General features: G+C 45.3%; 2 protein-coding genes across 2 annotated transcripts in view; one reads left to right on the top strand and one right to left on the bottom strand.

Annotated features, from left to right (window-relative positions):
* Positions 1–2,874, bottom strand: part of PPAT (phosphoribosyl pyrophosphate amidotransferase) — a 41,056-nt gene extending 38,182 nt beyond the window's left edge. The window contains exon 1 of the mRNA XM_033160911.1: positions 2,663–2,874. Coding sequence (XP_033016802.1) covers positions 2,663–2,790 — 128 coding nt within the window. The 5' untranslated portion in view covers positions 2,791–2,874. The remainder of the gene's footprint in view (positions 1–2,662) is intronic.
* LOC117053287 overlaps positions 1–14,265 on the top strand; it is a 38,592-nt gene extending 24,327 nt beyond the window's left edge. Inside the window, exons 11-19 of the mRNA XM_033160913.1 lie at positions 3,758–3,797; positions 5,128–5,325; positions 8,101–8,279; positions 9,437–9,616; positions 9,718–9,831; positions 11,799–11,882; positions 11,972–12,152; positions 12,385–12,543; positions 13,627–14,265. Coding sequence (XP_033016804.1) covers positions 3,758–3,797; positions 5,128–5,325; positions 8,101–8,279; positions 9,437–9,616; positions 9,718–9,831; positions 11,799–11,882; positions 11,972–12,152; positions 12,385–12,543; positions 13,627–13,793 — 1,302 coding nt within the window. The 3' untranslated portion in view covers positions 13,794–14,265. The remainder of the gene's footprint in view (positions 1–3,757; positions 3,798–5,127; positions 5,326–8,100; positions 8,280–9,436; positions 9,617–9,717; positions 9,832–11,798; positions 11,883–11,971; positions 12,153–12,384; positions 12,544–13,626) is intronic.
* Positions 14,266–15,448: the final 1,183 nt, after the last annotated feature.

The raw sequence follows: 15,448 nt of genomic DNA, 5'->3' as shown, positions 1-15,448 counted from the left end.
AACAAGCCAGGATCATTAACCACTGTTTGAAACTATTTTGTTTTCCTGAACCATGGCTAACGTTAACCAGTTTGTGGTTGGGGAACAGAGCTTAACCATGAGTCCCTGTTTGGATGGTGTGCATGCTAAACTAAACCTTGGCCTAGTGCAAGACAGCAGCAAAAAGGACTGTGGAGCAAAGTGTCTGTGATTTCCTCTCTAGGAGTCCATGTGCTCTTGCTAAACTAAAGCTTGGCTTACTGCGTCACACAAACCAAGCTAGTGTTGTTTCTTGTGCAAGTGGTACTAATCTGATTTGGCGTAATGTGTGAGTGCATCAAAGGATACATTACTCTGTCAAGTTGATATATACTCTACTACAAAGGTTTTTGACCTTTTTGAGTCCACGGCTCCCTTAACCAACCCCGTTATGTCACCCCTTGCCTGCAGAGCTGGCAGCCTCTCACCCTTTTTCAAACACCCTTCCTTGTGGAGTGTTCCCTCAGCCTCCTCTCCTCTCCCCTCTCCTTGGGAGTCTTCCAGGCAGCTGGTGCTGCCCCCCTGGTCTCTGAGCTGCCCCCCCTTGCCCCAAAGAGAGGTGCCTCCCAGAGGCACTATTGGCCTGCAGAGCTTATAGCCAGGTATGCTGCAATAAACAGCTGTTCAAGCCTTGAGGAGGCAGAGATGCAAGAGGGCATCAGAGGAGGAAAGGAAGGAAAGAGGGACAGAGGCCAATGTTTCCCATGGCACCTGACTATCATTCAAGGCACCCCAGGGTGCCACGGCACATTAAATGGTCCAGGCACAAGTATGAAGAGATATTAAGGACTGACAAGTCAGTAGAGAGGGGGAAAGGTCAGGCAGCTATGTAAGTGTGAGCTATATGTAGGGGTAAAGGTAAAGGTACCCCTGACCGTTAGGTCCAGTCACGGATGACTCTGGGGTTGCGTGCTCATCTCACTCTATAGGCCGAGGGAGCTGGCATTTGTCCGCAGACAGCTTCCGGGTCATGTGGCCAGCATGACTAAGCCGCTTCTGGTGAACCAGAGCAGCGCACGGAAACACCATTTACCTTCCCGCCAGAGCAGTATCTATTTATCTACTTGCACTTGACGTGCTTTTGAACTGCTAGGTGGGCAGGAGCTAGAACCGAACAACGGGAGCTCACCCCTTCGCAGGGATTCGAACTGCCAACCTTCCGATCGGCAAGCCCTAGGCTCTGTGGTTTAACCCACAGCGCCACCCGCGTCCCTCATATGTAGGGGTAGGGCCTATAAATAGAGGGATGCAGCTCACCTCCGGTTTTAGGGTAAAATTAGCACATACACAAAATGAACTATTATATTGTTCTATTTTTACCACTACGGTGTGTGCCATTATTATTTTCAGGGTGTTTGGTGATATTTGGCTAGATGAGACAAGCCAATGTTTAGCGAGTATTTTGATGACAAAGCAAGCCCCAAGCAGAGATGTGCAGTGCATTCCTATGCACATTTACTCAAAAGTCAAGTCCCGCTGACTTTCCTAGGATTTGCTTCCCCACAAATGTGCAGTGTTCAGGTGCTCAGAATTTTACGAGCCATTGTCAGATACGGTCAGCGCATTGGAAGTGCAGTGCCTAATTAAATGGATGAGTTGGAGCTACTGTTGCTACAGTTTTGTCTCTCTTCGCACCCCTCTAATTTCTCATGAGCAGCAATTCTATACCACTTTATAAACAGTCATGGCTCTCCCCTCCCCAAGAATTATAGGACCCGTAGTTTATTAAGGAAGCTGGGAGTTGTTAAGAGGACACCCCCCCCAATCCCCTCACAGAGCTACAATTTCCAGAGTTCCCTCAGAAGAGGGGTTGTTAAATTACTCCAGGATTTGTAGCTCTGAGATCTTGGGGACTGTGGCTTGTTAAGGGTGCTGGAGACTGTAGCTCTGCGAGGGGGTAAATCTGAGTTTCCAGGCGTGTTTGGGGGAAGCAATGGGCTTTAAATGCATGGTGTGTTTACAGTCACAATGGTGCATTCTGCATAGTTCCTGCCCTGCATCTATATATGTAAAAACACCATGAGATAAACAATACTACTTGTGCTCTAGCATGCATTAGCCAAGCAGGAAATTAAGCTGTTCCAAGTGCTTAGGCGAAACAATAAAGTTTGTGGCAGGATATAATGGGAGTTCACACGGTTCTGAGTATGACAGTAATTATGATCAGGATTCAGTGCAGGTTTGATGCCAGCCCTGGTTTTGCATACCGCTGCAGTTTTAAACTTACCTGCAACTACCGGACTTAAATGTAAGGAACTGCAGCAAAAACGCAAGGGCCGTAGGATGCAATCCTGCATACATTTACAAAGGCGAAACCCGGGAAATCAATTCCACTCAGCACACGCATGCATGAGGTGGGACACGGCTGTGCGCTTCTTTACTGCCTCTCGGCGCAGCCCGATCCCAGGAATGCACAACCCAAAAACCCCAATCCCGCTCCCACCGGTTTAAATGCACTTTCTCCCCAGCAGTTGTACACAAGACTGGCGTGCAGTTGCATGCAACAGTTGCCTTTTGTATGGAGCTTGCCCTAACAGGGTGCATCGAGCCCCCACAACCTGCGCCCAGGCCTTCCAAACAACCCATCCTCTCCCCCCCCCCGCTCCCCCAGACCGCCTGCCCCCCCCACCGTCGTGTACCCTACCTGTGCTGCAGCCCCACCAGCCCCAACGTGATCACATGGGGCACGTCCAGCTCCGTGGGCCACATGCCGGAGGCGATGCACCCGAACACGCCGCACTCCTCCCGAATCCCCAGCTCCTCGAATTCCATGGTGCCCGAGCGAACACGTGTTGTTGTCAGCGCAGCTGCTTCTGTTATTGCCGCTGCTGCCGCCGCCGCCTGGGTTTGTGGGGGGGGGGGGCGGAGGAGGGAAGGAGGCGGCGGCCTCAGAGGCGCGAGTTCCCCTCCGAGCCCACCCCTCGCGCCCGCCTTATTTACATGCATGCATTACGAAGGGAAGGGGCTGGGGGGGGGCGAGGAATTGCCCGCCTCTGGGTTGCTCCGCGTTGCCTCCTGGTGGTGTTGGTTTTCCCACCCCGGAGCAGTAGAGGTCGCCTTCCGGGGGTGGGGTGGGGGGGGGCGAGGCTACTTTGTATCTGCCTGTGGGCACAAGTTCGCGCCCTCTCGCTCTTTCTCTCTCTTTCCCCACGAGTTAACTTTGTTTCCCTCTCTCTCGGCACGCGCGCGCGCTTCTGAAGACTGAGTTTTGCCCAGGGGCTCCGAGAGTGTAAATGGGTGGCCAAAGCGCTGAGGAGACCGCGAAGGGCGGAGGGAGCTCGAAGCCGGGCTTTGCGCGCGACGGAAGGGTTCCCCCCCCCTTTCGGAAACGGGGTTTGAGGGAATAAAGGGGTGGGGAGGGGACTTCGGTTTTCGCGCGAGGCGAAGGAAGGGGGCGATGGCGGGCGCTCGCCTCAGATTGGAGAAACGGTACCAAAGGGTTGGGGGGGGGGTTGTTAAAAACATCCCTCCCTCCGTGGGTGGAGGAAAGGGGGCTGGAAGGCAGGATGTGGCCCCGGCGGAGAGTTTTAGGTGGCCCAACCCCTTCCCTTTCCAATGAGATGGAAGCATTGGCGGGTTTCTGCAGCCGCGCCCCCTTCCGCTGTGTCCCCCCCCCTTCTTACGCAGCCCCAAAAAGTGCCTCCGGGCTCCGAACGTCGCGCGCTTCTTTTTCGGGTCGCTTCCCTCTCGTGCTGCGCTTGTCCTCGCGCGTTGCTAACTCGGTTTTGTTCTATCCTAGGCGTCCCAGGCGGTCTCTGCGATGCCTCCCATACGCTCAGGTGAGTCGCTTCGCCCGCGCTGCGAGAGGGAAAGAGCTGGTGGCGGCGTCCAGCATTTGCCCCTCGCCAGGAACCCTGCCCGCGTAGTATATAATAGTATCCCACCTCCCCATGTAGATTATAGGGAAATCGTGTCTTCGGTACTCCCCGGGCTTCGTCTCAAAAGTTTCTTGCGGGAGGAAACTGGTACACAGCCCTAATGTGCGTTATACCTATAGGCAGATTCCTGTTGCATGGAGGACATTTTTTCCTAAGATTCTTCTGCGGGCACTGTACAGATCTGCTGCTTGAGAAAGGGAGTTTCCAAAAGTTTTATGTTGCTTAGTCGAATTTCACTTCAGTTGTGCTTATTTTTTTGTCAAAAGCTCTACTGACGACTAAGGTGAATAATCCAGTGCTCCCCCCCCCCAGTTCCTTTTGTATAAGAAACAACACATGCAATTGTGTTGATTTCGCATGCCTCAGATTGTGTTCACAGTCTGTGTGTGCTGGGCAAGCAATTGAAATTTGCTATAAAACAGTGCATGCAGTTATTTTGATGCATGTGGTGTTGCATGCGATCCTCTGCATTCTTTCTGTGCAGGAGGTGCAGGTTAAAATGCCCTTGGGCATTTTCATAGATATTACTGGAATTTGAGTGTCTGTCTCTTGGGACCTGCAACAAAACTGTTGCAGTGTGGAGCGCTCATGCCCTGAGTTCCAGCCAGCCAAGTTTTAATGGACTACGTAAGGATCCACACGTGAAGAATGAAGTTTCTATTGTACAATATAATTTGGTTTAAGGCAGGCTTCCTCAGCCTCGGCCCTCCAGATGTTTTGAGACTACAGTTCCCATCATCCCTGACCACTGGTCCTGCTAGCTAGGGATCATGGGAGTTGTAGGCCAAAAACATCTGGAGGGCCGAGGTTGAGGAAGCCTGGTTTAAGGGATTTATACCACATCCTTCTGAAGGTTCCCAGTGTGGACGAAAAGTTAAAATCTGAATCCATTAAAATCCATGGAAGTTTTCATAGTCTCTAAAATTTGTCTCATTTATCGTTTTGAATACTGTGTATCTGAAAATGTGAATTCAGGTAGCCTTACAGTGAAAGTTGCATGCATATTAGTTGAACTGGGATCCTTGCCGTCCAATTTGCATCTGCTTTTGTGGAAGGACTTTGGTTTACCTCACAGTAAGATCCACTGAATACAGTGCAAATTACTTCTGGGGGGAAACATGCAATAGCGTTCCAAGATGAAGGGCTGTAAGTTGCTAGGTTTCCTAATTGAATTGCAAAGCTGCTTTCAGAACCTAACAATTTAAACTGTATTTTTCCACCCCCCCTCCAGAACTTAAACTTGGCAAAAAAATAAATGAGGGGAAAACAAAAGAAGTCTATGAATTGCCAAATCTCCCGGGATGTGTTCTGCTTCAATCGAAAGACCAGATAACGGCCGGAAATGCAGCTAGAAGGGATCTCATGGAAGGGAAGGCCGCAATCTCAAATACAACAACAAGCTGTGTGTTTCAGTTGCTCCAGGAGGCTGGTAAGTGGTGGAAATTATGGAGCTGCATTGGAGAAAGCTACTTACCGGCAAAACAGTTTAAAGCAATAAAACCATAATCAGTCACTATGAGGTTATATCGCTCTGCAACTTATGAATATACTGTCCACCTGGTAATACGGAATCTAGTATGTTTTAAGTACTATTTTGACCACATGGGATACATTCTCAAGATTTGCAACACCAACATTTCTGGGGGGAAACACCCATGTAAAAATGATAAAGCTACTCATTCCTTACACGTAGGTTACATGGAATACCTGTGTCTTCCACTACCACTGATGACACTTAAAGGTCTCGCTCAGGCAGTAGGCTTTAGCATGTATTTGTACCTTATTTGTGCCCAAATGAATTAAGCAGTTGAAAGCGTTCCGCATTGTCTGTTCAAAATGGATGCAACCCTAAATGTATTCATACTACATTTTGAGTGTTCAAACTATTTCACATACATTTAAGTCTTACAAACGCCGTAAAAGGTATCCCGTTATTCTCCAAATATTGCTAATGGGGAGATAGCAGAGGCTATGGGGGAAGTATTTTAAAGCTACCTAGTGAGTTTGTGGCTTGGGGTAAGAGTTGAACCAGGGACTCCCCAGCTACTACACTTCAGGTGAGACCAAAGGCCTGTGCAGTTGAATATCCACTAGCACAGCGAGGCTTCTCCCACCGCCTGGTGTAATCCTCCCCCCCCCCCAAATCTGAAGGGTTGATGGAGGCTCTGGGGCAGATTTTAGGAGCGAGAAAATAATGTGAAGATCCCATTGCACAGGCAAATTTCTGTGGCATATGTGAGTGTTAGGAGTCTCCTTATGCCTTATCTCTGTGTGTGGATTATTCTAAAGAATTTGGGCCATGATTGCAGTCGTAATACCAGTAGCCTGGTATTACAACCGTTGTACATTAAAGTCTGCAGGACAAAGAATAACGCTTGCAAACTATAGGTTATTCAAAACTTCTAATAAAACTTGCATCATTATATTAGAATGAGCTTTTCAAACTTGCAGCAGGCCAGTGTGCTATGAGGAAATGGCGGTATTGAGCAAGCTCTTTGGTTTAAAAATTAACTCGATTAGAGCCCTTTCTCCTGCTTCAAATTGAACCCCCCCCCCCGAACCATTGAAACTTTGCTGGTTTAAACATTGCCTACCATTTTGGAGGCAAGAAGGTCTGTATCTCTTCCAGATTAGTGCTGCAGATTCCCAAGCTGAACTTAATGCTGCACTCCCAGAATATGTGATGGTATGCCTTTTGGGAAGAGATTGCTGTGTAAATTACGTCATTTAACCTCCCCCCCCCACTCTTCCTCAAAGAATATAAAAACCTAATAAGAGCTGGGTGAACCAGGCCAATGGTCCATCTGGTCTTGCATCCTGTTCTCACAATGGCCAACCAGATGCCTGTGGGAAACCTGCAAGCAGGACATGAGTATTCTCCCCTCCTGCAGTTTCTGCCAACTGATATCTGTACTGGCTCTAAAGCTTTATTTACTATACTCCTGCTCCTTCTCAAAGATTCATAATATTCTCCTGCTACCTGGTCCTTGACAGCAACTAACAGGTATGAGTTCAGAGAGCCATAGTGGTTGCCAAACATCTTGTATTAACTTTGTAACAAGCAAAAATCTGCCCTTATTCCCTTATGGGGTACACAAGAGCCCTTGCAAAGTCCTTTGCAGGTTCTCCATTGGTAGGAGTAAAAAGCAGAGGCCAACCAGAGAAGATTGAGAAGCAAAGCAGCTAGTAAGCTTGATCTTTATTGAAGCTGTTGCAACAGTGGTGATTTTCAGGGGGAAAGACCCAGAACAAAGCAGGCATGCTCTTATAAAGAACTCTTATACCAAGAACAAACACAGTTGGTCTCTAAGGTGCTACTGAAAAGAATGCTCTTATAAAGACATTTCAAAATCCCTCCTGGAGTCTAGCCCACCCCCAGAAACAGCATCCAATCACAGAAGAGGTGTAACCCAAGACCACCACCACCCATACATCAGAGCTACATCACAAATTGGGGAGGATTAGAGGAGGTAACTTGAGAATTTTCCACACCTGTGCCATCTCTCCTTGACCCCTCCCAGACACACATTTCTGCAAAACAAAAGGTTTCCTCCCTGGCCTGTAGGGATAATGTCTGTCCTTTGTGAGGGAAATGTCCCATCCTCAGGCAGAGACTTCTCACCTCCTCCCTGCAGATGAAAACACTTGGCCAGCTAGGAGTCAAAATGGAGTGAGGCCTGTCTTTCTGTGCTGTTTTCAGACATGTGGCCTTATTTGTTTTGGTAAATTAATAACAATTTCATATATATATGAAAGAACTTGAAATTCTTACAACAACTTGCACGGAATGCTGAGACTGAAATCCTATGCATGTGGAAGTAAAGCTCATGGACACAATGGGATGGGCTTCTAAGCTAATATTATTGGGCTTGTTGTTCTATAAAACCTCATTGGCTTCAAACCATCCATAACTGTACTCCAGACATTACAAAGATTTGAGGGGGAAAGTAACTTTTCTTTTCCTGCTCCAAGCCTTGTCTCCCCCAGCTGCTATTTGCTTCTTATATCTATAGTATTTGTCTCCTAACATTGCTTATTTCTGTATGCTTCGCCCGCCAATTTTGGGCAGGTCGAGATTGCTGTGCCAAACTCTTAAAATGTGTTTTCTGTGTTATAAGTGTATAGATTATGTTTCCCCCGCCACTCTTGGTTTAGAAGCGTGTTTCGGTCATAGGACTAATGAGTTGTTCAATTCCCTTTTCAGGAATTAAAACTGCTTTTGTGAGGAAACATAGCGACACGGCTTTTATCGCTGCTCACTGTGAAATGATTCCAATTGAATGGGTTTGCAGAAGAATTGCTACAGGTTCCTTCCTGAAGAGAAACCCTGGTGTTGAAGAAGGTTACCGCTTTAACCCACCTAAGATTGAGATGTTTTATAAGGTGGGTAATGTAGATATGGCTTGGCTGTAATGGTGGTCATGGGATACCAGACATCAGCTGATTCTAATAGACATTTGGGAACGACTGAAGTCATTCCACTTCAGTAATATGTTAAAACCGTGATATGGTAAAATTGGTGGTCCGTGCAGGGCCGGATTTAGGTTTGATGAGGCCCTAAGCTACTGAAGGTAATGGGGCCCTTTATATGTCCAGCTGTCCTTTGTCAACAACAAATTGTCACTGTTTTTCGTGTTGAATATATGCTATATGGTAATTTATGGACCTAATAAGTATCTAAAGCCATTTGCACACGTTGCCATGCAACCAGTCCATGCAGAATGTAGGCACCCTATATATAGAAATGAGCAAACCAGTGATATTTTAGGGAGCAGGGTGGGCCCATTACTTACATCATAGGAGTCTACACAACTCAAAACACTGTTGCTGTATGTAGGCTTTATTTTATTTGTTTTTATCTTATATTTTGGAAGTGTACATCCAGTTTTTTTCCTTTAATTTTTTTTGGGGGGGGGGCCAAGAGAGTGGGGCCCTAAGCTATAGCTTGTTTAGTTTATATGTAAATCTGGCACTGCATGGACCCCAGGGATCCGCGTAGCCCACCCAGGGGGTCTGGGGCACATACCTGTTGACTGGAACATCCTGGGTTTTTTGGGGGGGGTGCTCGTGTGACTCTCATGGAATATGCATGGTGGCGCCATTCACATAACAAAAACTACCACAGAGATAGCAACTTTTTCAAAAGTAGTGGGTACATGGCTTGGCTTTTGAAAAACAGGGTGTCTGCAGTACTTAGCTAATTGGGAACCACTGTGGTAAAACTAAACTTCCCAATAGAAACATACTTCTTTTAGAGGGAGAGCAAGATAATAAATATGAATGATGGATGTGTCTGTACTGCTGTCAGAGTCAGAATGATTATTTTGATGGTGGCTTTTAATTGTTGGGTACTGACAGATTAAGGATTTGTTCAAAATAATCTTGTTGATGCATCAAGTAAAAACGATGTACTTGAGTCAATAACACGTTCCCAAAATTTCCAGTTCTTTCCCCCCAAAATGATGGCGTGCTTTTTGAACTGGGTGCCTGGTGAAAATGCGAAGCTGTTCTAAATAAAAATGCACTGTTTGTTTTACCAGGATGATGCAGCCAATGATCCACAGTGGTCTGAAGAGCAACTCATTGAAGTTAAGTTCAAGTTTGCGGGCCTTGAAATTGGGCAGACTGAAGTTGACATTATGGCCCAGTCTACTCGAGCCATTTTTGAAATACTTGAAAAAGCATGGCAGCCCCTGAACTGTACATTAGTGGACATGAAGGTATAATAAAGTGATCTTTTAAAAAACGTGTGTCCATTTGAAAGCAACAATAAATTAGCTAACTTCCGACTTTTCCCCACCTTCCTTTGCGATATTATTAGGTTGAGTTTGGTGTGAATGTAGCTACGAAAGAGATTGTTCTTGCTGATGTCATTGATAATGATTCTTGGCGATTGTGGCCATCTGGAGACAGAAAACAGCAGAAAGACAAACAGGTAATTCTGCGCTTACGGTTTGTTTGTTTTTTGTTAGTTTTACTATTAAGCCAGTATTCTGAGCTCCTATCTTTTGCTCTTCCACTACTGCTGCAAAAACTCTGTGCTTGAAGCTTCATAGCCTAGAATGCCCTAACTACAGTGGTACTTTGGTTCTCAAACTTAATCCATTCCAGAAGTCTGTTCCAAAACCAAAGCGTTCCAAAACCAAGGCGCACTTTCCCATATAAAGTACCGTATATACTCGAGTATAAGTCGACCCAAATATAAGCCGAGGCACCTAATTTCCCTACGAAAATGTGGGAAAGCTTATTGACTCAAGTATAAGCCGGTTCACCTTTGCCACTGTGGTAGAGGAGGAACGAGCAGCCCAAAGCAGCCCTTTGGGCTGCTCCTTCCTCTTCCTCCTTTGCTGCTGTGGAGCTCACCCCGTCGCAAGGTTTCGAACCGCCATTCTTCTGATCGGCAAGCCCTAGGGCTCTGTGGTTTAACCCACAGCGCAATGTTCCCTTGTGTTATACAGAGAAGGCTGGGATCCTGTCCTGTTCAAGCGGAGCCAGGGAAAGTGAGCACCTGTGGGGTTTTAATACTTCCTTAACTGATAGGCTTTCTGCCTTCTGGGGTCTAAAGTTTGCATTTATGTGAGCAGTTCAGGAATGGAACAAGCTGCCTGGGGAGAGTAAAGAACCGCCGTTCTTGTACACTTCTTAAGGAATGGTTGACTTGAGTATAAGCCGAGGGCAGCTTTTAAAGCACAAAAAGTGTGCTGAAAAACTAGGCTTATACTCAAGTATATACGGTAATGCAAAATGGATTAATCCGTTCCAGACTTTTAAAAACAACCCTTAAAACAGCAATTTAACATGAATTTTACTGTCTGGTGAGACCACTGATCCATAAAATGAAAGCAATAAACAAATGTACTGCAGTCACACAGTTAATCAATCAGTAGCTGAACTGGGTTCCATGCAGTCACAAAAACAAAACAAAAAGAGCCGCAAAATAAATAGCAAAAACAGACAGACCTCAGCATAACGCTCAAAACGGAAGTGTGGCACTCAAATTGGAACACTCAAAACACAGCACGTTCGGCTTCCGAAAACAGTTCCCAAAGGAACACTTACTTCCGGGTTTGCAGTGTTTGGGTTCCAAGTTGTTTGAGTACCAAGGTGTTTGAGAACCAAGGTACCACTGTACGGTGAAGGGACCTTCTTATGCTTTGACCTGTATGGGACATTATAAAGAGAGTGCCATGTACTCAGCATGGGGCCAGAATGTACATAGCCTCCTCCATGGGGCAGAGCTGGGCCAATGAAACTGTGCACTAGACACTTGTCTTCCAAAAGTATTTAAAGGGAGAAAGGAGAGTGAAGGCACCATGAAACTCTATTCTCACAATAATTGAAAATCCTCTGCTTGGTGTCGTAACAGCAAGCTGGCTTTTTGTGTTTTGGCACCGTCTTTTAAAACTGTTATTCTTGCTCTGTTGAGAAACGTACATATTATCTCGGGTTTTGAATTTCAGCTCTTCTTTACCTTTGCACCTAATGACCCAACCTTGGGTACAAGATCTGTGGGGGGTGCAGGATTGGCTTCTGATTGTGGGAGTATAGCTTAAAATAATCATAATGTCGTGAATTCCACACATTCAGATGTAATTTTCATAATTTGTTGTAAAAAAAATTACCCTCATGTCACTAATAAAATAATGGTATTATCAGTCCCATGTGAGTAACTGATTTTTTTTATAGTGAAATAAATGTGAAAATAATTTTTAAATGTATGGGATTCATTTGATTGGTTTTTTTAAATTCAAATTTACCAATGATAAATAAAACACGCTAGTGCGATTATGTGAAACTGGGTTGTTTATTAGCACCTCAGTTGAATTAAGGCTCAACTTTGCTTGCCTTCATAAGTCAGATGCTGTAACCAGTGGAATGTATTTTGTTTTCTGTTTCTTTTAGTCTTACCGCGATCTCAAAGAAGTGACTCCTGAAGCATTGCAGATGGTGAAGAGAAACTTTGAATGGGTAGCTGAAAGAGTGGAGGTATTGGCACCAGCCTGCATGAGACAGATAATTCTCTTTGCTTCTCATGCAAGTACTTAAAATTGTCCTTTGACTTTCCTTTCTGCTAGCTTTTGTTGAAACCGCAGAGCCAAGGCAGAGTGGTTGTGCTAATGGGATCCACTTCAGATCTTGCCCACTGCGAAAAAATAAAAAAGGCATGTGGAAACTTTGGCATTCCTTGTGAATTACGAGTGACCTCTGCTCACAAAGGACCAGATGAGACACTTAGGATCAAAGCTGAATATGAAGGTAAAACTGGTTTTTGTTTAAACCTAGAGTGATAAGTCATTGTTACTTAGCTTAGACCCATTGAAATCAATGGACTTAAGTTACTTAAATGCACTGATTTCGGTCTATCTCTTGACTATAACTAACACGGGAGATTATTTCTATTCCTGTAACACAACAGTTTTCCTGGGGAAAAGGGTAAAGGAAGGCATGCATAGTATTTGATGCTAGGTATTTTTGTGTCAATTATTAGGTGATGGAATTCCTACAGTGTTTGTAGCAGTAGCTGGCAGAAGCAATGGTCTGGGACCCGTGATGTCTGGAAACACAGCATATCCCGTTGTAAACTGTCCTCCACTCTCGGCCGACTGGGGTGCTCAGGATATATGGTCATCCCTGAGGTTGCCCAGTGGTAAGTACCTGCCCTTGAAACAAATTGCTGTTTGCAAAGAGGAAGTACATATTTCAAGGTCAAAGCATAGCTATGCCGTTGCCCGTAATTTGATCAAAACTGCTCACTCCAGTCACATTTGTCACTTAATCGGGGCTCACTTCAAACTTAATGTGCATTTTCTGAGGTGGCTCCCTATTTTTGGAATGCTCTCTACATGGAGGCTCGCCTGACACCAGGCAAAAAACACCCCCTTCTCCCAGGCCTGTGGCTAATTAAGCAGCTGTATGCTAGCTCCCTCGGCCAATAAAGCGAGATGAGCGCTGCATCCCCCAAGTTGCCCGCGACTGGGCCTAATGGTCAGGGTTCCCTTTACCTTTATGGCCTTTTAAACTAGGACAGTATTGTTTGTTACTATGCTATGTATTTTTGTGTTTTCATAACGTCCAGTTAGGAAATAATAAAAAAATGGGCCCAATAAAAGGTATTGCCCAAGTGTAGATTTGTGTTTTAGCCATTGTTGTGTATATTCTGCTCAGACTTTTCCAGTTATATTAATAAGGCATATCTGCTTAATTCTGTGTAGTTTACAACTTGTGTTGAATAGTGGTTGGAGTGGAAAGGGGGGGGGGAAGAGGACAGCAAGAGAGAGCTTTTTTAAGAGAGAGTCCAAGTTTATTTCCTGAAAACCATACCTAGTCTGAGCAGTTAAACGTATTTCTGGCACATTTTAAAAATATCTAGAGCTATCAGGGCTCCAAACATCCTTGACAAACAGAAAAGCGGAACTTTCAGTGTCTTCAGATCTGCATTAGACTAGATGAACTGTACAACTCAAAACTTGACTTAAGTTAAAACTATACATGATGGTTCTTCAGAGCAGTTTTAGAATTGGACCAGGACAAGTTTTGAGTAGTGTTGTACTGCCCTCTCGTGGTTGGAAATCTCTTCCTCCCAAACCCACTTTTCTGGGGTTTGGTTATAATTGAAAATTATATCAGGGTTTAGCTTAATTATGGTAACTGCATTTGCCTGCAGTTGTAAAATCAGGACAGTTGTAAAATCAAAACAAAGGCTATAACTTTACTTTTTATTTTTAAACAGGTCTTGGCTGTTCCACAATTCTTTCACCCGAAGGTGCTGCCCAGTTTGCTGCTCAGATATTTGGGTTGAATAACCACTTTGTGTGGGCCAAGTTGCGCTCAAGTATGTTGAATACATGGATCTCGCTCAAGCAGGCTGACAAAAAGATGAGAGAATGCAATTTATAAACCGCTTCTTCGTTCTGTGTTCTGCCAGCTATCAGAATATGGCATACCATTTCTAACTCAAGAACACACTCACCTAACAAGAATTTCTTCTTACAGTTCTATCATAAACAGATGAGTCTGCAGGTTCCAAGCACATAAGGTTAATCTTCGGCTTTCTGAAAGCTGTAGAACTTCACAAATGTTGCCAGTGTTATGGAGTAGTTTTTACTGATCCATCTCAATAGCTTATTAAACAGAGCTAGTTACCTGTATTGATTTGTAATCCTCAACAGAATGTTAATTCTCAAAGTTTCTTTTGAACAGCTAGCAATAACAGCAACTGTCTTAACCTAGATTCTAATTAAGAACCTGTTCAACATGCAACAATGCTGCAGAGGAAAGAAAGGCTAGCCATTATTTCAAAATAGCATTGTGAAATCTGTATTCAGAGGGAAAGTGTTTACCAAATAGGAATAAAAGAAGCTTTCACTAATGTGGTATATATATTTTATCTTACAGTAGTGTAAATCAAGTAGGAAAGCAGTTGTCAGCCGTTCAGTATCACACAAATCTTAAATCTCTCGAATCTGCCTGATGCTAGAGGGTTATGAATACACTGTCCACCTGGCAATTACTTCCTTGGAAAAGAGTGCTTAGGACAAGGGCAGCCAAGGTTGAACCCTGCAGATGTTTTCGATCAGAGCTCCCATGAGCCTTGGCCAGCCTGGCTAATTATCAGGGATGGCAGCTGTAGTTCACATCTGGAATGCACCAGTTTGGCTATGCCTGGCTTAGAAAATATACACTCATGTATGTTGGGCTTCTGGGGGAAAGAGATTGGCCTTTGGTCAAACAAAGAGATGTTCAGATGTGCCTTTGCTGTCCTATTGACTGTAGGGACCAAGACTTGGCAAATACATTAACAAAACCCAGAATGCAACTGAAAGCCTGGAGAATGAGGAAGATTGCTTGCAGCTCTCACCAGCTTATACTGTGAACCCCCTTATGTTCCACACCCCTGAGCCATCCTTGTCCTTGTGCACAAGCTGAGAGGTACTAGGGAGAGATGGGGAGGCCATAGGTAAGGAAGACTGAGGTGGCTGTGATGCAGCCTGCAACAGCTCAGGGGAAACAGAACCCAGTAGGGCCTCTCTTGGTTGGGAGCAAGCTGCAGACTCTTGGTGCAGGAGGTATTTGCTTGGGAGTCAAAATGATGCATTACCTCAGGTCTCAGGTTTATGGTAGTATCCTCCTCCTCTAACAAAACCTAAGACACTTCCTGTCCCCAGATGGAGGGACTTTGAAGTCACGAGTCCACGGGAACAGTGCTGACATAATAGGCCCAAATGGAAGCTGGGTTCACTGCTGACTCTGGTTTGGTCTGCTCAAACATCAGGGCTGTCTTGTTTTTAATCTGCTCAGCCTCAACTGAAGAATCATATATCCAGGGCCCTTAAACTTTAAAACATGCTTTTAAAGGCTTGGGTGGCTGCACTTGGGGGATATGGGCAGGGAGTCAAGACCACAGAGCAATAGACTCAACAAGGTAAGGCCACATGTCTGATTGGGCTTTGCTGGCTACTAAGAGGCAGCTACCATGATTTCTCCGCTCACATGCATGGGGCAGGAGCAAGAGCAACAGAAGAGTAAGCCACAGTGCATGCATCGTAGCTGCT

Source organism: Lacerta agilis, chromosome 9 (genome assembly GCF_009819535.1).
Source record: "Lacerta agilis isolate rLacAgi1 chromosome 9, rLacAgi1.pri, whole genome shotgun sequence".
Taxonomy (NCBI): Eukaryota; Metazoa; Chordata; class Lepidosauria; order Squamata; family Lacertidae; genus Lacerta; species Lacerta agilis.
This window is presented reverse-complemented; position numbering and strand designations above follow the sequence as displayed.